Raw genomic sequence first — 23,554 nt, 5'->3', positions numbered from 1 at the left:
ATTTACATATTTAAGATCCTCTTTTTTAGATGATTATGCCGATCAGTATTAACTAATTAAATATTCACTTTTTATCACAGTTGTCAAAAATCTGTAAATTCTGAAGGTGGATTTACAGGGTAAGTATTCAGTCACAGGTAGTATATTGTATTTATTTTTTAAACAAACATGCTCGCAAATAAGTATTTTAAATCTATTATGTAATTAAAAAATGTTTAATGGTACAGATAACTGAGCTTATCACGTTTAAAACATGAAATGCATCTTTATACGGAAATGATTCCATGGTACGTCAAATTTTACCGTGACTAACATTCAGCTCAAAATCAAATATATAAATAACAGAAGGATTTGAAGCATCGGTTCTTAAATCTGGATGTCCTAACCTCATTATCTATACTTTAATTTACCGCAAATTAAAAAGTAAACGTTGCTTATTTTAAAACTTATTTTAAATTTAACTTAATTTACGTTTAAATTTAAGTTTAATTTTAAACTTATTTTAAATTTGATAAAGCTGCTGTAAATTTGTCTGTATAATTTATAATATTTCAAAGTAAATTTAATAAATTAATTTATTTCAGACTAAAATTTCAAAACGCGAGTGAAGTTAACAGTTATTACTTTGTCTCAAGGATCTTTAATGGATTTACCTCATCGCTGAGTGATCCTCCAATCTACAACTGGATTTAGAGAAACAATCTAGAAATAAGTTGTTTAAAAGGTTGACTGCCATGACACAACAAATGATGTCTCAGTCAGTTATTCATTATTGCTATGATACCTCATTTGATGTCAGTTTCACAATCCAATACTGCTACCAGACATAAAATAATGTCTCAGTGTAATGTCACACTTAAGATGTAATATTATTGTTTATTTATTTATTTTTTATTTTTTTATCAAATTACATATAATTTTAAAGATAAAATTCTCTGTATATATTTTTTTGCTGTATGTAGCACTGAAATTTTTCTTTAAATTTGAAATGAAAGAAAATAATTTATTAATTACCAGATAAAAGCATAATAAATATAATTGTAAAGTGTTGTAATAAAATGTAAATTGTAATTGTTTACTGACAAAGTTTAGTTAGATTTTAATATAAAGTACTCTTACAATTGTTCACCAAACAAAGGAAAATAACTCAGAAAATTATAAGAGGAACCAAACAACAAGCCCAAAAAAACTTGATTCAGCAAATAGAAGAAAGTTCCAAGAAAACTAATTTCCGAGACTATTATAAAATTTTTGGTCAGGCTCTTCAAAGATATGAACCACCCACCCTTATGCTGAGAGGAAAAAAAGGAAATATGACCCACACCAATAAAGAAAATGCTGAAATTTTGGCAGAAACCTTCAATAGACTCCTCAACTGTGACGACCCCCCAGAGCTTTTTGAGATTGACACTGAAACTCCAGTTAAAACTTCACCAGTAAATATCAACCCGCCAACAATTCAAGAAGTTCTCGCAGCCTTAAATGAAATAAAAAACTACAAAGCAAGCGGAGAAGACCAGCTTTTCGCAGAACTCTGGAAACACTCATCAGTTTATTCAGTCAAAACTTCCCTACATCTATGCCTCGTGAAAATATGGAACGAAGAAAAACTTCCAGAACACTGGACCACAGCCCTCATCCATCTATTACATAAAAAAGGGGATAAAACTAATCCGGAAAACTACAGAGGCATTTCTCTCCTGGATTGCACATACAAAATCCTGTCGAGAATCATATACAACCGATGCAAAGACCAACTTGAACTGGAACTTGGGGAATACCAAGGGGGATTTAGGCCATGGAGAGGTTGCCCGGAACAAATAATATCCCTAAAACTTATGATGGACTTATATAAAAGACGGAAAAAACAACTAATAATCACCTTCGTCGACTTTAAAAGGGCCTATGATTGTATACGCCGACCATCCATGCTGAATATTCTGAGAAACCTGGGCCTTCACCCTAAACTCGTAAACATGATAAAATTAACTTTAACCAATACCCAGTCCAGAGTGAAATTCAGAGATGAACTCTCAACCCTTCTAGATAAAAACTGGATTGAGGCAAGGAGACGGCCTCTCACCACTCCTTTTTAACTGCGCCCTCGAATTTGTCATGAGAAAATGGTATGAAATAAATCCCAAAAATATAAAAATGGGTACTAAGAAAAACTCCATCACACTAAATTGCCTAGGATTTGCAGATGACCTCGCTCTTTTAGCAAATAATATTCAAGAAGCCAAAACACAAATCATGAGCCTTCAAAACCTAGCACAAAAGATAGGGCTTCATATCTCTTTCGAAAAAACTGAACTAATGGCCATAGATCCTCTGGTAATAGAGCACATTACGGTAAACAATCAGAAAATTAAAATAGTAAAACAATTTAAATATCTAGGGGAAATAATAACTTATAATTTAAATGAAAAAGTGACATGGCAAAACAGGACAAATAAAATGATTAAATCCCAAAAATTAACTTGGTCAACATATAACAAAAAATGCCTTTCTGCTAAAACAAAACTTAAACATTATAAAACTGTAGTACAGCCAGAAGTCACCTACGGAAGCGAGACCCTTTTCAAAATCACTCAGAAAAACCGAATTGAAAAAATTCTGAAAATAGAGAGGAGAATTGTCAGAACGTGTATCAATAAAAAACACCAAAAAGAAGGCCAATGGTGGATTGTGCCAAATGAGGTGGTGTATCGAGAAATAGAGCCTGTTACTGATACTATGCGGAAAAAAAGAATCTCTTTCTTCGGTCATCTCATAAGGACACCGCAAACAAGACTGTCAAGAAATATCATTGAAAAGCTCTGGTTCCAAAAGCTAGAAGTAGGATGGATCAAAGAAATTAGAGAAGATATGAAAGAATTGGGAATTTCCCTGACTGACCTACAGAATAAAACTGGAAAAATTACAAAGCTAAAAGATAAGAGCATTAGATTTAAACAAAAGACAGACAAACTACAAAATACAACGAAGAGGGTGTTTACGGATGAAGAAAAGAAAGCAAGATCTGAACGGATGAAGAAATACTGGGCAGCTCGAAAGAGTAAAATAACACGCTTTTCTCAGAAAAGATCCAACTAAAATTGACTTAAGTGGTCCCATGTTGGCCGTAAAAGCATAATAATAATAAAAAGTACTCTTAAAAATATTAAATTCAAATTTTACTTTAAAAATATCAATTCAAAGTATAATTATCAATAAAATCTGGTTTCATTAAAGAAGAGAGTGACTTTTAGTAACTTATGTTACAAAAAAGTATAGCAATTAATAAGAATAGTATTCAAATAATTCTGGAGCTGTAGTATTAAAAATAAATACAATCAGTTCTTGTTAAAAGATATTATAATTCATTTAAAATATGTTAAACATTCTGAGTCATCAATTGGTGTCTTGTTATACATGGTTGCTATGCGACACAATTTGATGTCTTAACTTTATTTTTGAATATTTCAAAAAGTAAAGTTGCAAAGTGAAACTGGTATTAAAAATTATTAATAAGGTAACAAAAACTTTATTGAAACTGAATTAATAAGTGACAGCACTGATGGATATTTTTAGCAAAATAAGTATAGCAACCTGAAATATGTTGCATTTTTCATTGTGGCAGTCTACCTGTTAAAAATATTAAAGTGACACGACTCGATTGCTCTGTATAATTGAAGATCCATACTTAAGGAGAACACAATAGAGTAGATTACAATAATTTCAAGCAGGTCCTTCCTACAAACAGAGAGTAACTTTTACCTTTTCCCATTACAGTAAAAATTGCACAGATTCCTAGTTTTATTTTACTGATAAATACTTTACATGTTCTATTAAACAGCTTGGCTTTTTAAACTGTACACCCAGATATGGCTAGTACTCCAAAAAAAAATATTTTTATGTAATAATAAACAATTTTTAAACGTTACAACAGTTCTTATAGAACACATGATTTTCGTATTCGTTTTGTATTTTTTTCATATTGATTCCAAACAAAGTGAAATGTCCTAGCAGTTGTAAATTTCTAAGTTAGTTGCTTCGTATACCGGCTATAATTTTCTGCATACTTTAACACCATTCATTATAATCGTCAATGAAATTGGCTGACCATTGATCTTTCACTAATTTTTGAGCTATCATTGATTTAAGCTCCCGCAATCAGTAGTAGACCAAAAACTCCCAAGATCTAAAAAATCTCTAAATGGCTGATTATATATAAAGTTTTAGCACAGTTTAAAACAGTCTCGTTGGAAATCACCCCTGATTATTTTAATTTTTTATTTGCTATCGAATCAAAAGCAATTTAAAAAACCACAAAGATGCCAAACATCTGTTTTCTTTTTACTCTTTTCATATGCGCATATTGACATTACATTTTTGATTTCTTCTGAAATCCGCCGGCCTCTTCAGTGTTATGTTACGCTCTTCAGTTCACATGTATAATCTATTAGAAAAATTCTTGTAAAAATTTTAGTTATATAATTTATTGATGCAAAATTGGGATTATTTTTATGGTATTTATTTATTTTTTTGTAACGATGAGTCTGAGAAAAATTTTTGACGAACCCACTCACACAAGTGGAGAAATGTCGGACTCACACGGGTTCAGCTAGTTTTTGTTTGGAACCTATGTGTGCCGCACCCTACTGCCTAAAACTCCTCTCTCACCTCTGGCTACCAACATTCCTGGGATTGCTTAAAGAAGCACTACTTCAGGAAGGAAGTAATACACCCACTCACACAGTCATGCACATTTACTATACAAAGAAGTATCAATGAAATCTATACCTTAATAAATCAATACCTTAATCTAATACAAAATCAAAGAGAGAATGAAACTTCATACTCAGTAAACAATGAGGAGTTACAGAACACATGCAGAAAGCAGGACACAAGATGACATGTTAGGGTTCGTAAATACTCACCATTGTTATTTACAAGAGATAAAGTAAATAAATAGCACACATTAATGTCATAAATATCATACATTAGGATTAATGCTATGGATTAGACTTAATACTATGAATGGGATGAGTACATCCTCACACATATCCCGTACCAATGGAAGAAGTAAGAAGCAGTTTAACATTAATACTAAATCAAATGAAAACCAAACATACGTTTACACCTACGGGATACAAGATGGAAAGCACTGTTTCTGGACACAAGTAGAGAAATATCACCAAAAAGCACAAAGATATGGTTTCAGGAGAGAAAACTGGGAATGTATTTAAACAGCATTGTGTCACAACATACTTACTCACATGCCTTATGCAATAATGCCTTAACATACACAATACGGGTGCACTCCGCACAAAATCACTTGTTGGTGTCTCTCACGCAGACTATCAGACAGTACAACAAAAAATCTACCATTACATTCATTACAAACAGTCAGAGACTTATCACTGAGTACACCATCAGGAGCAGGAACGCAGTGCCTATGGATCATCGCGCCTAGGCAACCTCCTCACGGTCAGCATGTTCCCTAGACACTTAAGCCTTAAACCTGTCCTTCCCCGCCACCTCTGGTACGCCGAAATTTGTTATTGTGAGCAATACGGCGTTGTGGGAAACGCAGTTGAATGCATTTCTCATATCGAGCATGACGAGAACACTCATATTGCTTCCTTCACCTCTCATGTTCCTTTCACAGCCATCTTGCATACAGCGTCCTCTGCATCCAGAGCGGATCTGCCCTTTCGAAAGTCATACGGGTGTGGCGAGAGCCCGCCCGCATCTTCAACCGTACTTGTTAATCTCTGTTGAACCATGCGCTCCAGGACCTTGGCCAGCGCGTTTACCATTGCCAAGGGTCTGTATGAAGATGATAGTGTGGGGTCCTTCCCTGCTTTGGACACCAGCACCAGTCGATGGCACTTCCACCTTTGAGGAAGAACGCCCTCTATAAGACAGTTGTTATATACATCTAGAAATGCTTCTGGTTCGGCCCTGGATATTATATTGATTTCTTTCTTATGGAATATATTATTTAAAACAATCATTTTTATTTTCACCTATTCATAGGTAATTTACATTAAAAAAGTTTTCTATTAGTAAGTAAATTAATAAAATAAAGTCGTGGAAGATGCCTTAAAAATTTCAATTCTTGTCGAAAATGCGGCGTAACAGAAATAAGGTCTAGCTGAAGGACGGCTGATGAGCTACTCCAATTGAATTAAATAACTAGAAAGCGTCGTCTTAGTAGAAAAAAGTTACGTTAAAATTTTGAAAAGTAAATTAAAGAAACTAGTATTATTGTAGGAAATAATGTGTTCAAAATAAAAATATTCATACGAAACTCTTACATAATGGATAGAAATTTAATGAGTCGCAGAGTCGCACAATAAAAAGATAATTCAACTCCTACTAACTGCCATCTATAACTAAATATTGGGATTTATTATCTGCATTTGTTAGCCTATAATATTGTAATAATGATTTATTTCTGATTATTGTAATTATTTTAAAAAGCTATCTTTATAAACTATTAGGTTTTTAATGATTTTTTACTGAAATAGCTGCTGATGTTTCAAGTGATTAGCAAAAAAATAAATCTCGTCATACACTCGGCTACATTTGCACATGAAATTAATCAAGATTAATAAAGTTACCCTTCTTAAATTGATAAAACTATAGATTGCAATATCCGAACATTTTTTTTCAAAACACATTGCGACTTACTTCAGACATTTTCAAGATACAAGAAAATTGTCAGAGCATTGTTTAGGGTCAATGGATATGAATGTTGCATACTGATATTTAGTATATTGAAAATGTTTGACTTATTCATGTGTTTACTTTGTACTTAAATAAAAAAATATATTCTACCATCTCTATTAAACCGGACAACAAAATTTTTTTCATATAACAACTTTATACATAAGATTACAATAAAAAAGGCTCATTATCTTCTATTGGTTATATATATATCCATTCGTTATTGGCTGTTACCTATTTCTTCTTCCATCTATTCTCATAAAAAGGAGAAGGAAAAGGAAGAAGATAATCATGTGATCATAGATGCTTTTGAATTCGATAATCTAAGTGATTTATTTTTGAGTAGTGACGAATTGTTTGAACATACTTAAAGTGATTTGGAAAGTGATAATGACGACGATTTTGAACACGAGGTAAAGAGTGATGAAGAATCTGTGGTGCAACACACAGAACCAAAACGGGGAAGAACATATCTTCGTGACCCAGAATTATTAGTCATAGAATAATTTAAAGTAAGGAATCCTGGCAACAACTGCCCCCAGAGGAACAGTCTCTCTTTCACATATTGCTATCAGTTTTTTGACACAATTTGGAAACTTCTAGTAAAAGAATCACAAGTGGTAGGATATCAACTGGTACGCTTGCCACGAATCAAATTACGGTTGTGCCTGGCCTGTTCCAACCCCCAGAAAAAATACCGGTCATTTCTGGTGCCTAGGTTTTAACTGTTGTGTTAATCCACAGTGCTTCCATAATTTTGAACACTTTTGGAAGCCCAGTAACACAGGCAGAAAAAGAAATCACCCTGAAGATACAGAGGATGAATCTAATTAGGGTTCCCTACAGCACCAAAACGTGTATAGTGTACAAATAACTTTTTTTTTCCTAGTAATAAAGGGTGGATCAGAGGAAACGCATGTTTTTTAAAACGCTAGTACTCAGGGATGAGTGGGGTATTGATTTTTGACGACCTCTGGTGGACATAGACTACTCAGTTTCAGTCTATGGAACGTTGGAGCGTAGAATACTTTCTGTTTACTGTCGAACAGTTTTTTAGAAACTATGATTCTGTGAGAAGAAGGCAGTTCTTGCTAATCCAAAACGATCCGTTAGGTGACAGGCTGTAACTCCGGGCATATCATGTCGTTCGCTTCATCGCATCTTCCACGGCGATCTCAAATTTCATCCATTTTGTATAATGATATTCTAGCAGCTAACTGAAAGGGATTTTGTGTAACAAAGAATTTTGGGTTGTGGTATGATCAACGCCATTCTTAAGGAAAATGCAAATACCCTAATAATGAAAAGTTACGAAGCACGTTTCCATCTGGATGGCAATGTTAAAGTACAGAACTGTCGGTGCTGGGCATCAGAGAACCCACGTGAACTACACAAAAAACCTTTCCACAGCTCAAAGGTAACAGTGTGGTGAGGTGTCTCTAGATAGGAATTGTTGGTTCTCACTTTTTTGAAGAGTGGGACCAGCAGTTACTCCTCTTGATACATCAACCTGCTATATCGACATGTTAAACAACATCCTGCGTCTAGAACTGGAAAGGCATCGGGTGAAAATGCGAGAAATGTGGTTCCAAGAGGATGTTGTCAGAGCTCATAAGGCGAGAGCGTCGATTAAAGTAATTCGACAAATGCTTCCTGGATTTAACGATTCGACAATGTTTCTTGGATCTCACGCTCTCGCGATCTGTCGATTTGTGACTTCGTTTTGCAGGAGTACCTGAAATCAAGAGTATACCGTGAACAAGCCTCACACAATTGAAGACCTGAAAATTTCCATTCGTCAAGAAATGTTGACGAAATGTGTTGAATGAAATGTTGGAAAACGTCATGCACAGCTTTGAAGAGAGACTCCTAATTTGCGTTCGACAAGAAGGATGTCATCTTACTGGTATTATTTTCCTAACCTATTTAAGGTGTGTTGATTTCAAAAACGCAATAAAAATATTATTTAAGTACAAAACATTTTTTCTACAATTAAAACAATCAAAGTTATTCAATAGTGAAAAACATGAGTTTCGTCTGCTCCACCCTTTATAAGGTAGCAAATTGTGTACATTTCTTGTTCATTACAAAATTGTATACAAGTGTAATAATAGAAGTTATATATATATATATATATATAATAGAAGTTTAGTTATCGTAGTGTTTGGTTGGTTTACACGGACTGAAATTTCTGAAAGTGAAATATTTTTTAGTTTGATGATATTTGATCAAGACTTTCTCAAACAAACAGTTCTGTAAGGACAACTATTGTATTATATTATTATTCATGACACTTCATGATTAGTGAAAGAAAAATAGTTTTGAAATTTAAAAAAAAAAATGCTTGCAAAACACCTAAGAATGATTAGCGGCTCAAGGTAATATTTTATTTTTATATTAAAAAAATATTATTTTTCAAAATTCACTCTACATTCCCAGATTAACAAGAATCATTACTGATGATCAAGAAATATCTTCATTAAATTATTAAAACTATAATATTAATAAAAGCATATTTCAATTCTATCTTCTAAAAGAAAAGAAAAGTAGAGAATGAGGTTTTAACTTCTATGCCATTTCAAGTCTTCTCAATCCCTTAGTGAAAATTAATACTTTGCAATTTTCAAACTGTTAGTTTTGAAAATGCATTTAACATTGAACAGAAATAAAAAATCATGGATTGTAAAGATTTTAACAATATTTTGTTTCAAGCCCTCCATATTCAAAATTCTACCTTGGAAATTGACCCAGTGTTTCACACAGATTCATATCATTTATGCATAATTTTTGTTTAATCCTAAGCAAATTCCAAAAGACGGTTTCTAAATTACAAAATAATAAAGGAATTAACGTAATCTCTTGTAAAAAATATTCTGTGCAGAAAACAAAAGACATTTGCTGATTATTTTAAAATAGTTTCAAACAATTCTCTAGTCTAATTTATTACTGACTATTGATTAGAACTTAATAAACAAATTTGAATTGGCCTATAACGCACGTGAGTAGATTACTATAGCTATCTATTCTTAAACGCTATTGGATGATTTATGGATGCCGTAATGTGTGTGTATTACAATAAATCCAATGTGAATAAAGATTATTCAATATTAGTTTATAACATAAAATTCCTATTAATAATGATTGTTAATTAATTACAGTTATTTAAGTGAGCTGTTTGATAAAATTGATAATACTATCGATCTTCTGGGGTGAGTATATATACTTAAACTACTATTTACACTTTTTTAAAGTATTTATTTTTTATCTTTTGTTAATTAATTTTTATAATAAAAATAAATAATTAGGAATTTCATTGGTATATTTTTTCTTACAATGCTAAATGGATAAAGTAATCATTAAGAAATTGTGTTATATTGAACCGATAATGTAAGTTCAAATATCAATAAAAACTTTCATGTTGTGATATTAAAGTAAGTGTAAGATGTATATGACCGAACATATCATCACAATATTGGTCGCTCTTTGTCTTATTCACATCACTTGTAATCAACACGTATAAGTAGGAATTATGCATTAGCTTGCATAAAGGGTAGTTTCATCTAAGATTTACAATAGGCTAGGAAATCAAATCAAAGATGAACATAGTTTTAATAATGATACATGTCATTCAATGACAACAGACTGAAGTTAAAGGGATTATTCAGAAATATCAACAAATAACTATACAGAAATATCTGAAAACTTTTAAGTGATGTGAGAATAGAAAAAAATTAATCTTTTCCTTGGATTTTGAAGCCTCAGTGTAAAATAAAGATCTGTTGCTGTTCTTACTTCAATAGGATATTTTCTGCAGCAGAAAAGCATAGATTCAGGTCATTAAGTCTGTATAATAACTTGCAATGAAACATAGTAGTGATATTCTTGTTCACCTCCATCATAGATAGAAAAAAACACATTTTCAATCCAAAATATAATGGTTACCTATTGGAATTCATGGGGAATATTCTACCTTGCCTTTCTCACCAACCTAAGAACCGTCATTGCCCAATAGTACGTCATGATTTTAAAAGATCGTGAAATAGGGAATATATTCCAAGTATGAATTCATCCCATTTACTATTTGCTTTCCACCAGGACAATGTTTGCTTTTACATGCTGAAAATATGAAAACACGTACAAGAGCTTGAGCAGGTATACTACCTGCAAACTATAGTATCCAGATTTTGTATCATCATACTTATCTCTATGACCAAATTGAGAAATTGTTGAACAAGGAGCTCAATGATGCTATGTGAGGGCAAGTCAACATTCACCAGAAACATCTCCTCTTCTGAAATCAATAAGCTTCCTTATTGATTCCTGAGTACTGAATCATGTACATTGCAATCAAAGGAGATTACACTACTAATAAAATAGAAAATAGCTCACCTCGTTTTATTTAATAAATAAAGTATAGCCGTGTAATTCTTATTTATATTTAAATTTCTCCCTAGTATTATGGCGGATATGAATTATCTTTTCGCCATTAGCTTATCAGTACTGAGTTGGGTTTTGTAATTCTACCAGATAGAATAGAAATTTTTTGATGATGACATATTGTTGATATTTTGTTGTTTTATTATGAATGATATTAATTTTATGCAATCGCATGTTTTACATGATTTAAATATATTAAACAAAACGGCTTAAATTTTAAAGCAGGTACATTTTATCTTCAGGTAAGAGAGAGGATAGAAAAATAATTCTACATTAATCTAGGAATATATATTCTGCAAACTTTTCTAAGATCTATCTTAATCTTGTTGCAAATGGTTCAAATTTTGAATGCAGTTAAAATAAATTGATTCGGTAGCAGAAACAAAACATGGACACATAAAAGATAAAGAAGATATGTTTAATAAAGATTTATTTAAAAGTAATTTTTTTAAATTGTATTTAAACTGTTATTGTTATGAGGAAAAATAATTAAACACAGTGCCGAAATAGTAACTGAATTTTCAAAAGATTTCTGCATTTTATTATTTTCATTTTTAGACTACTATTAACTTATAATATAGCCTACTGTATAGCTTAATAAATAATTTTTTTTTTTAATTTTCAGGTGCCTTAAGGAAAGTAATCTTAATAAACTAAAAAACCAGTAAGTAATCTTAACAGTTTTAGTTGAAATTGCCTTAAAATTGATGTTTATTTCTTCTTTTGCAGAATTATTTTTTAATAGGGTCAAACTGGTTATTTTCATTTGTCTTCTCTACCTTCTTTTTCATCTCATAATTAATTCCTTTATAATTCGATTAACTTCAATTTCAATCAGTTACTCTTTTTCACTTTCCTTCTATATTTTTCCTTTAAAACTCCTTTTCTCTACACACACACACACACACACACACACACACACACACACACACACACACACACACACACACACACACACACACACACACACACACACACACACACACACACACACACACACACACACACACACACACACACACACACACACACACACACACACACACACACACACACACACACACACACACACACACACACACACACACACACTCAATTAATAATACATAATGTTCATCTTTTAATTAATTGTATCATTAACCAAAGGTTTTTTTCTTTTCTTCCAAGATTTTTCATACCATCTTTTAACTAAACCCTGTTTTTTATTTACATTAATTTTTTTCTGTTACATAATTTAACCAATTTTGTCTCATTTAACTTTCTTTTCTTTTTTGTTTTATTTTTTTATTATTTTTATGACATGTGTTTATACTTTTTTTCTTACTTTTATTGTTTTTTTTTTATGTTTGTAATATTTTGTGTAACTATAATAAATTAATTTTCATGTTATTATTATTATCTTGTAAACTTATAAATTTGTAAATAAATAAATCGTTATAGTATAAACTACACTAGGTTATAAGGTTCTACAACTTACAACCTAGTGTAGATTAAAATAAAACAAAAACCCCCCCCAAAAAAATACCTTCATCATATGGCTAAGATTATTATTAAATTAAATATTACTGTACATATTTATGCAATTATTTCCACACATATAAACTGCTTAGCTAATGAATCGTACAGAATTGCCGGTTCATAAATAATGAGTGAAGAAAATATTTATAATTATTCTGTAATTTATTTAAAGTAAAAAAACATTTATTTTAATACTTTAGTGTCTATGCGCCAAATAAATTCTTACTAGTAAAGATTTGATGTATAGTTTTCAACTCTAGATAAGTTGTAAGACATGTTGCTCGTTAGATGAATCGTTCAGGTCTATAAAAAAAAACAATATGTTCATTAAAAATAATTTAAAAGAATAATTAGAAGAGATTGTGAGCTCATAGGACTCTTTAGAAAATAAAGAAGTGATATTATATGATTACTTGATTGCATGTCTAAACATACTTCCCGCCAAAATATCAGATGATTTTTTATAAGTATTCATTGATGTAATGAAATAAAAAATAGTAACACTTGTACAAATAAATCTTGAATAAGTTCTTTAAACACAGATTATTTGAAAAAATAAAAACTTGTAAAAATATACCATTTGAATCAATAAATCTTGAATTAAGTATGTAGAATAAGCAAATACCTTGAACAACAAAATTATTTCGATAAATAGAGTCTTCCAATAAGTAGATATCTTGAAATAATAGTATCCAAGTCTAAAAAGATACTTCGATTAAGTAAACACTTTGTATAGAGTAGTGAACGAAATGATCCAACTTTTGGTTTTGTTAAAAAACATTTATTTGAATCGTAATGCAGAAATGTAAAATACAATGTGTTTACTATATACCTGAAGATTATTCTCTCCTTATCACATGTTCAATATGACCACCATCACATCTAGCAACTTCTTCAACATGAACTCCTATGTTATTAATAACTTGACAACACATATATTCGGTTATCTCGTTGCACAATGATCAACACTCTCAGTTACATCGAGGATGTACGAGGATGTTTAGGGAAAATCTTTTCCTTTAGAAGTCCCCAAGAAAATAATCACGCAGATTAAAATCAGGATTGTTTGAGGCCAGTACTGGCCACACGCAAAACGATTAGGAAATCAGTTTGAAATGACATTTGCATTAAAAGTTTCATGCAGAAAGTGTAAAACAACATTAACGGTATGTGATCTGGCTCCTTCCTGCATGATCCACTTGTTTTTCAATTGAAATCCTTTTGCAAGAAGCTGAGGAACAAAATTATTACACAGCTTGTTTAGATAACGTTCACTGTTCACTCTCTGTTTGAAAAAGAATGGTCCTATTACCTCATGATTTGAGATAGCCACCCATACTGTAATTCTTGGCGCATGACGTACCTTTCCATGAAGCATGTGTGGATTTTCAGAAGCCCACAAATGCACATTTTGTTTATTAACAACCCTGTCTAGGTGAAAATGTGCATCATCTGAAAACCAAACATTGTTCAAATACGTCTTGGCTCACAGCCCATTTGGCGAATGCCATTCTTTGATGTTTATTGTCAGCTTTCAATTTAGGCAACACTGTTATTATGTACGAATTCAAATGCAAATCAGTTTTTAAAATTTGCTGCACAGATCGCTTAGAAATCCCAAGTTGTGCTGCTGCATTTCTTGTTAATTTGCCTGGGCACCTCAGCGATGCTGTTCTGATAGCTTCGACATTCTATGGAGAACATCAGCATACCGTTCACCCTACTCTCAAATACTGAACCATAACTATTAAATCTTTTGTAAAGTCTAAGTATTGTTTTAAATGAGGGTGACCACCGAGTTTGAAAATGAGCACAAAACCATCTTGTGTAAGCACCACACTTTTCGTGTCAATAAAAAACAACACAGTGTATACATGCTGTTCAACAGTCAGTCTTCCTTTGTCAGCCATATTGAAACGATACACAAAGATTGCACTTGGAAAGAGAAGAAACTAATAATCATGAACTCCTGTCACTTCTGCCAACATAAAACACATTAAAAATTATTAAGCTAAATAATTATTGTCAAAACAAATGTTGGATTATTTTGTGCGCCACTCTGTACATAAGTACTTGTTAATTCTTTAAGAATAGTAACAAACAGTTTGTGTATTGGTCTATGAAGTATTCCAAAATATGTTCTGACATCCACAACAGTTACTAAATTATCTGATCCTGTAAAAATATTTGCTATTAAGCAATATTTCCACTTATTGTTTCACACTAATTTTGTTATGTGTGCATTAGAATGCAAGATAAATTGATGATTATTATTAATTGTTGTTTTATTTATTAATTCAATCCATTTTATATGTAAATGTAAAAAAAGATTTAGAACTAACATTGATGATCACAAGGAATCTCTAACAAAAAAACAAATTTTTTAATTGTTTATGCCCTGGTTGTGTTATCAAGGATTGTCTCATTAAGCACGTGTACAAAACGTCTTTGAAAACAAATAATTTATTTTTACATGAAACATTTGCCAAACACACTTCTCAGAAAACCCATATAGAAATGAACATGGAAAATTCATTGTAACGTTACCAGAAATTAAATTTGTGATTTGGTTAACAATGCCAAGGAAAGATTTTTAAACTTGGAAAGCAAGCTTAAACATAATCTTTCTCTCAAGAACAGTTATTCTAACTTAATTCACGAATACTCAAGTCTAGATCATATGTCCAAACTGAATTTACATAATTGGTTAACTTCATATGCTGACATCTTTTACTTACCACATTATCACATATTAAAAGAGTCACGGTTAACAACTAAACTATGAATTGTTTTTGATGATTCAGTTAAATTTCCAAAAAGTTTATCTCTCAATAATACATTACTAGTTGGTCCTATTGTTTAGTAAAGTCTTTTCTCAGTAATTGTCAGATTTAGACTACATAATTATGTCACTACTGTAATAAAGAAATTGTATAGGCAATTTTTGATGACGCTGAGAGATGGCAATCTACAAAGAATTTGTGGCGGGATTCAGGTGACCAAAAATTAAAATATTACGTATTATGAAGTGCACTTATGGTACAGCTAGTACCTCCTTCTTGATTATAAGATGCCTTATTCAGATTACTAAGCCTGTTTCCTGTTGTTTTTTGTTGCTTCTTGACTTTTATATTGATAATCTTGTAACATGATGAGACAATCTAGTTGTATTAAAGAAGTTAAAGGTAGATGATATAAGCTGTTTGTTAGATTAATAAGGGTTACCATTACATAAATGTCTAAATAATTTAAGCATAATTCCAGTAAATGATAATTGTAAGATTTTATTAAACAAATCTGCAAAACAAAGAGATATTTGTATTTACTAAAAGGAAAAACAACGTACTTACTAAATCTGGCTTTAACACACTAAAATAAATGATGTGATTATCATTGCTGGAATTTATGACCTAACAGACTTGATTGAGTTGGTAGTATTCTTATGCAAACTGTATTCTACGCAACAATTGTGGTAAATTAAATGTCATTGAGACGACAGCGTATCTGATAATTTATAGTCATATTCAGAACATCTCTACAGTGAGTTAATGTTAGTTATCAACTTTATCATTAACATATCAATTAAGAATATTGGACCATTAAATATTTTTATGGTTTTGCTGATGCATCACACAAAAGATTATGTCAGTTGTATATAAATCAGAATCATTTATTCTAATGGAAAAATTTCATCCAATCTACTTCGTTCAAGAATTGCCAAAGGGTGTTGCACTACTCAAACATATTTCTTTTACCAAAATTAGAGTTATTTGCTTTTTTGCTACTAACTCGTTTGACTAATCAAATGGTTACATCTTTAAATACTCACATCAGTGAAAATCATTTTTTGTTTCGACTTCATGATTCCACTTTATTGAATTCATTGTGAATCATCAAGGTGGAATTTATTCGTTGCTGATAGAATTTCAGAAATCCAAAAATTATAATTCTTGCCTAATGGTGTTACATCAATTCATCTGACAAAACTATTGATATCCTATTTTGAGGTTTTTTCCTGAAAAGCTTCAAAGATGTAATTTATATTGACATTTAGCCCCTTTTATTTTTTATAAGATTCAGTACATTGGGCTAATAATAATCTTTGCTGTAATGATTTTACTCCTTCACCTGAGTGTAATATTGAAGAATCTAAAGGAATTCAATTCTTATTTGTTTCTACATTACTCAAAGATATAACTGAAGATTTTTTGTTATTATCTTCCTTAATTTGTAACTTTAGCTACTGTTTCAGAACAAGTTTCATGTTAGAAAACTTAAGAAAATACTAAGAAAAAATAACCTCCTGGTATTCAACTAACAATAACTCACTCACTTGACAACTGGAGTTCATAAACAGGAAAATGAAGCAACAAAAGATGGCACCTGTGAGCAATTACATTGGCTTACATCCCTTATAAGCCACATACAAATAACATAGTATTCACAACAGGCTTAGAATTATAACAATGTATACTGTAAAAGTGAACCGGCATAGCTACTCACGATCTATATATAATGGAATATTGAGTATTGCCAGCACATCTCATGGCAGCCAACATGTTAATAGAGTAATATTTGTTTTAGGATAATTTTAAAATAAATATTATTTTAAAGTCATAAAATCAATTCAGTATAGTGTGTAAGGCTCACACTGACCAGCATTCAATATTTTGTGAACCTTTATAAAGTTATCCCAGTTTTGAAGAAATATTCACTGACTTGAATATTGGTAACATCAAATATCACAAAAGACACACTTTACACAATTAGTTACTGTAAGATAATCCATTTGGCCAATTAGTTATTTATTCTACAACTATGTGACACTGCTAACATTTTTATTACTTTGTGATCATTCTGATTTAAAAAATTCCGAAACATCAACAGTACTTGTGTTGTGATAAAGAGTGTTGATATAGTTGTATAAGTACATCAGTGTTTGTAAATTTTTATGTTTATTTTTTTTGTCAGATATTTGTTTTTATATATATATATATTTTGTTTTTTTTTTTCAGTGAATATTATAAAAAAAATTTGTAAGTACCCGTACCACTTATTTTTGTAAAATTTAGACCGAAAAAATGTCTTAGGTTTACAAATATTATATTGTATGCCATTAAATAAAATTTCCATTTTGTTTTTAAAACAAAATGTTGTTGCTTTATAAATTGTTATAAATTTAGTAATTTATACAGAAACAGACATAAGTCAATCATATATTGTTTGCTGCAGAACAACAAAATGTTACGTACAGGGAATACAAGGCAAAGAAAAATGATGAGCAGCTTTATATTTAGTGCAGATGGATGAGAATAGCTCACATTAATACAAATTAGTGACAATCTTGTTCTAGTAAACTTAATATCTCTTAAATACATAACAGGTTAGAGGGTGGATACTGTCTGACAAGCCCTAATCATGTATTTGAAGTATTTGATCACTACTCACCCTCATATCGCTCTAACACTTATAAGTGCTAGATTGACATCTTATTTACTGCTCCAAAGAACAACGCAGACACATTAGATGTTTATATGACTGGACATTTCCTTGAGAGGCACAACATTCTTCAGTCGCTGAGCCAAACTTTGTAAAATAGCTAGTAAAATTTCCACGGTTGGACAGACCATTGCATAGACTAATTTCATAAAATTCCTCCCATCATCCTGATTGTCATCCACCTTGTGACAATCCTGGTCACCACACCACACTCTCCATTCATAAATCTGATGGGCTTTACCGGAGGTCGTCTTTTAGACACACTGAACTTGACAGCACAACATAGTCATCATTTTTCCTCTGTTAGGATGCAACCATTGCATATACCTCAGGAGGAGACATATCCATCAGTATATATATTTATATACACACAACCTACTACAACACCTTCGTATGGGCTCTTCCAACCATGGCCACCTACTATAACTTAACAACCCTCAACTATCTAATTAACCGATTTTCAGAAGCACGATTCTTGTGTCTTCCTTTAACTTCAAAGGTTTCACACAAAACCTCTTCCTATATCTAACTTCAATTAGACTATGCGCTCAAGTCATTACTTTCTTTAAACATCGTAAATACTATCTTCATACCAACAAAATGTGTTGATCGCAGCAACAACAATTTTGTCATCATCAGTTTAATTTACTCAAAGTCCTCTGTTTACTTAAAAATCAAGAAACAGATTCACAAATTTAATAAGCCTCTAATGAAAAGATAGGCTATCTCTCTCTGCTCTGGTCCACTTTCGAGAGCGGGTCAATGCCTACATCCTCCCACACTGTAGCTCCATCACACTGTTCTCAACATATCCATTCTCATCCTACCAACAAATATCTCAGCTAACTGGGTGGGTCTCGAGGCTGCAATGCGTAACTTGGCGGGCGAAGTATGCACCCAGGCAAGCCTCTACGCATACTAGTTGCTATTCTATCTATACAACTATAACAGCATTAGACCCCCCCTGAGTAATCCTCTGCAGGGCAGAGAATCTAAGGAATCCAAATATGTTCCATTCCCTTTTGGTTTTCAAATTAACTTGTAGATCAAAACCAGCATTGATCCCTGCAAGCTCTATAACTATTATGGTATGCTTAGCTTCGTACCTGGGGCAGACATATGAAACATGGCACACATCATCAATGACTCTACACTTTGGACACAAGACCGAATTATTCAAACCAAATCTGTCCAACTTTTACAGAAATTAACATATCCAATAAGAAACTGTATAATATGCCGATTGAGGCAAATACTTCTAACTACCTGCATACTTCTCAAATCAAGAAAAATACCACGCAAGTAATGACCATCGGACAATTCAGTTCACCTGATCAGCCATAAATGGAAAACTCAGTCGTCCATTTGTTTTATGCATCTAGAGGTAAGTTAGCTCTATTAACTTCACAATGCTACTTTCTTAGCATTATAATGTAATTGGTGCTCAGTCACAAAGATATCAATGGTTTTAGTACCTAAAATAACATGGACTACTGAGAGACAGTCCTATAGGCAGTCATCAATCACAGGTAACAATACGAGACGTTGAGCCCTTAATGAAATATTCCTATAAAATTTATACTTCATTCAATGAACTAAGACAGGTACAGCATACAGCATTGTAACTTTGCATACACCCATTTTGCATTTAGAAACATGCATGGTTCTAAAATTCAGCCCTTAATCAGGGTGAACTTCTCTCCAAACACCGAAGAAAACAGAACAAGCCTTTGTAGCAGCATATTGAATGTGATGAATGAATCGAAGATTCTCATAAAAGATAACACCTAAATACCTCTGCAGCAGGACATACCTAATTTGATGACCTTAGGCATTGAACGGATCTAAGTTATTGACAAACGAGGTCATAATGTAACAGCTAACCTGCTCTTGAGCAACAGCATCAATGTTTTTTCTGGGCTTAACACCACCTTATGTTGTAAACAGCTGGAGTATCTTACAAACTTGGATTGTCTTAAAAATGATCTTCTTTAACCAGCAAAAGACCATCATTCACATACGAAATGCGGCATCAACCAGGTAACCTCAAGAGCATCAAAAAATCAAATTTCACAACCCAGAGCACAAATCCTAAAACACTACCCTGCAGACAACATTTAGATAGCATTTTTCCCACTTCTGAGACTCCGTCTCAATTTCTGAAATGAATATAAATGGCATATTCAGCTCAATCTGTGTAAAATCACACCTCTGCAGCTATAATAGTGGAGAGGGTCACCAAAAATTATTATTAATCCTCTGTTATGTCCAAAAAAGATCCCTAAGAAGTACTTAGACTCACTAGAAGAAACAGTATTCATAACCTTAAAAATAGCATCCTCTGTATCCTTTCCTTAGGTACTGATCATTAATCAGGTTGACCATTGATCAGAACTTTTACCTCCCAAAAAGAATATTGTTAAAGACAAGCTCAATAATAAAGTAAAAAACAAAATGGGTAAAAAATTCTTTTAGCATGAAATTGAAATTAATTTATTATTAAAAAAAAAAATCGCTCTTAAAATTTGTAGATACGTTAATTTTGAATTATCGTTAAAAATTGGCTAATTGTTGTTATTTTATAATTTTATTAATTATATTTTAATTGCTAATAAGTTCATATAATTGCTTGATATAATTGTATAATATTAAAATAAAATAAAAAAAAAAATAGAAGTAATGGTAATGCCTTAATAATAAAAAAAAACTTTCGAAGAACTAAAAAAAACGAGTGAATTGCTTGGATGGTGGAAAGTAAATAAAGAAGAAAAATACTATAAAAATAATGAAGAGCATTGAAAGGGATTAGTAAAGCGCAACTTTTTTAGCAGATCCTTCCGTATCTACATAGAAAACTGTTACAATTGTACATTTCTTTTGCAGCCAGTGATGACAAAAATTTATCGTTTAGGCATAATTTCAAAGCAGCTATTTTTATTTAACTATTCATAAATTTGTAATTATTATTTATAATAAGTACACAAATGCATAATGAAAATATCAGCAAATTTGCTTATTGCCGTTATTTTTATCGATTAAAAAGAAAATGTTAATAATAGTTTTTTTTCTTCTGAATATTTTTTTAATACTTTTCTTTGTGTTAATTTTATCTTTCAGTATCCAGTTATCAATTTTTGAAAATGAAAACAAAATAAAAGGAAAAAAAAAAAAATTGTTACCGACTCTTGTTAAACTTCTTGGACTAATCCCGAGTAAAATTATGTAAGAAAATATTATTTCTGCGATAAGTATCTTAAATATTTTAATATTAATTAAATATTAAGGTGACCTTCAAGGCGCTCAGCCGCGAGCCTGTCCGACCTGGCACCCTCCGACGTCTCCTTCCCTTACGGAGACCCTTCTGCAACATATAAACTTCCTAGTGAAAACTTCCACAACTCTCTAGCTCTCCTCACTTCCCAACAGGATCCCTTGCGTTTCATTGGGCGTGAACATACGGTCACGACCCAGCGTGTCTAACATTTCCGAGCAACCTCTGTGAAACGCCAGAAATATACGTGCTCTGGGGTCTCTTCTTCCTCGCACTCAGAAAAATGTCCAAGTGGTCCCAGTTGAACCCATAGAGATATGATCTATAACCATCATGGCCCACCAGGAACTGCGCAAGACTGTGTTCCAACTAGTCACATGCACCCTCTCACACCACCTCTTCAAATCACCAATGAGGTGTGTCCACCGACCCCTCATGCCACAATTCCATGAGCTCACCTGTTATTATCTTTATTGCCAACTTCCTGTCTACAGGCTGCAATTCCCCCAACTCGCTTATTCTCTTCCGTTGCAGCAATACCAAATCTATCGGCAGACGTCCGGCCAGCACTTGCGCCACCGCTAATGATACCGTTCTATACGCTGATATAGCACCTCCTGTGGAGGGACTTCAGTTTCCCTCTGTATTTACGATATCTAGATACTCCCGACCGTGGACTCTATAATGGCTCCATAATGGACTCCTTCTCTGTTGCTGAGGTCCACCTCTATTTGGCAGAAGGTCCGCAATCAGCCGCAACACCCTATCAGCCTTACCATTTACCTCAATGGCATGAACTCTAAAACGGAGTCTGGAGTCTACCCAGACTCCAAGATACGTGATAGCAGGTCTCGTAACAATCTTCTTACCCTCTAGCGTAAGTGTCAAAGTAGGCCTTCTTTTAGCTGCACTGATTACCACGCCTCAGTTTCCTCCAGTGCTAGCTCAAGCCCGGCATCCTCTATCAATGCCCTAATCGAGGATGAGGAGGACCCCTATCTTATTTTTTAGTTCATCTTATACACATAAAGATTTTAATGTAGAATATGCATTTAAAAAATAAATTTGCAATCAAACTTGGTCTAAAGTTTAGTATTTTGCAGGAAAGTCGTTTTCACTTCCACTTCAGATTAATTATTATTAAATTAAATTATTCTAGTCGAGGTTATACTAGCTTCTATGCATGCAGTAATATTGTATTGAAAAATGAAATTATCTAAAACTGTAATTTTTAATCGGTTAAAATCTCATCAGAATGAAAATATATAAATAGAACAATATTCAGAAAATGAAAATCGTCTATTTATATAAAAATGAATGTTTGTCTCGTATGCCATTCATCGTATACCATAGTTTGTGTAAAAACATAGGTTTTTACACAAACTACCCGTTAAGAGGCGCTGATGTAGAGATATTTACGAAACAAATATACAAACAGACATTCTTCTATATATATATAAAGGAATGTTCGTACGCGTTTCCGCTATAATGTAAAACAAACTGCTGGGCCGATTTACACACAGGATTTTGAAAAATTGTTCGCGTTGTCCGGAGAAAATTTAAAGCCATGGAAATCCTTGATCTGACCAGTAAAAAGAATGTCACGGGTATTTTGAACAGACTAGTTTGTTTAGAGAGTGGTTTGAATTAAATCCGATAGGTAACGCTATTGTTTTGCCAGCTGGATTGTTTACATTTTAACTTTTATAAACCGAAAGGTTAAATTTCGTGAAGTTCCGTACTGTTCAATTTTTCAAAGTTTTATCAAACTTTCATTTGTGTTCAGTATATTATATATATACTCAAATTTAGCAATAACGAAGCGTGCCGGGTCTGCTAGTTACGTTAACAATAATTATTACATCAATTTTTTAATAGAAAGATCATGGATGCAATTGATTCAGGAGAAAAACCTGTAGCGATTGCCTGAGAAATAGTAACTTTTATACGTCTATAGAATTAAGTTAAGGAGTTAATAAGCTTGGTTTACTTCATACCTTATCGGTACCAAAAAATTCGTTAACCTCCGGTAAATTCGTTAACGCAACGAACCTCAAAATTCAGCCAGCCGTATACCTTTATCTGTGTGTCGTCGAATCCTGTCTACTTTTA

At 32.3% G+C, this 23,554-nt stretch overlaps 1 protein-coding gene across 1 annotated transcript in view; it reads left to right on the top strand.

Moving 5' to 3' along the window:
* LOC142333001 (uncharacterized) overlaps positions 1-23,554 on the top strand; it is a 64,491-nt gene that overhangs the window by 6,016 nt on the left and 34,921 nt on the right. The window contains exons 3-7 of the mRNA XM_075379765.1: positions 81-119; positions 9,876-9,926; positions 11,780-11,818; positions 17,688-17,708; positions 21,289-21,393. Coding sequence (XP_075235880.1) covers positions 81-119; positions 9,876-9,926; positions 11,780-11,818; positions 17,688-17,708; positions 21,289-21,393 — 255 coding nt within the window. The remainder of the gene's footprint in view (positions 1-80; positions 120-9,875; positions 9,927-11,779; positions 11,819-17,687; positions 17,709-21,288; positions 21,394-23,554) is intronic.

Source organism: Lycorma delicatula, chromosome 12 (genome assembly GCF_047948215.1).
Source record: "Lycorma delicatula isolate Av1 chromosome 12, ASM4794821v1, whole genome shotgun sequence".
Classification (NCBI taxonomy): domain Eukaryota; kingdom Metazoa; phylum Arthropoda; class Insecta; order Hemiptera; family Fulgoridae; genus Lycorma; species Lycorma delicatula.
Note: the sequence above shows the minus strand (reverse complement) of the source record. Positions and strands in the feature narration are given on the sequence as shown.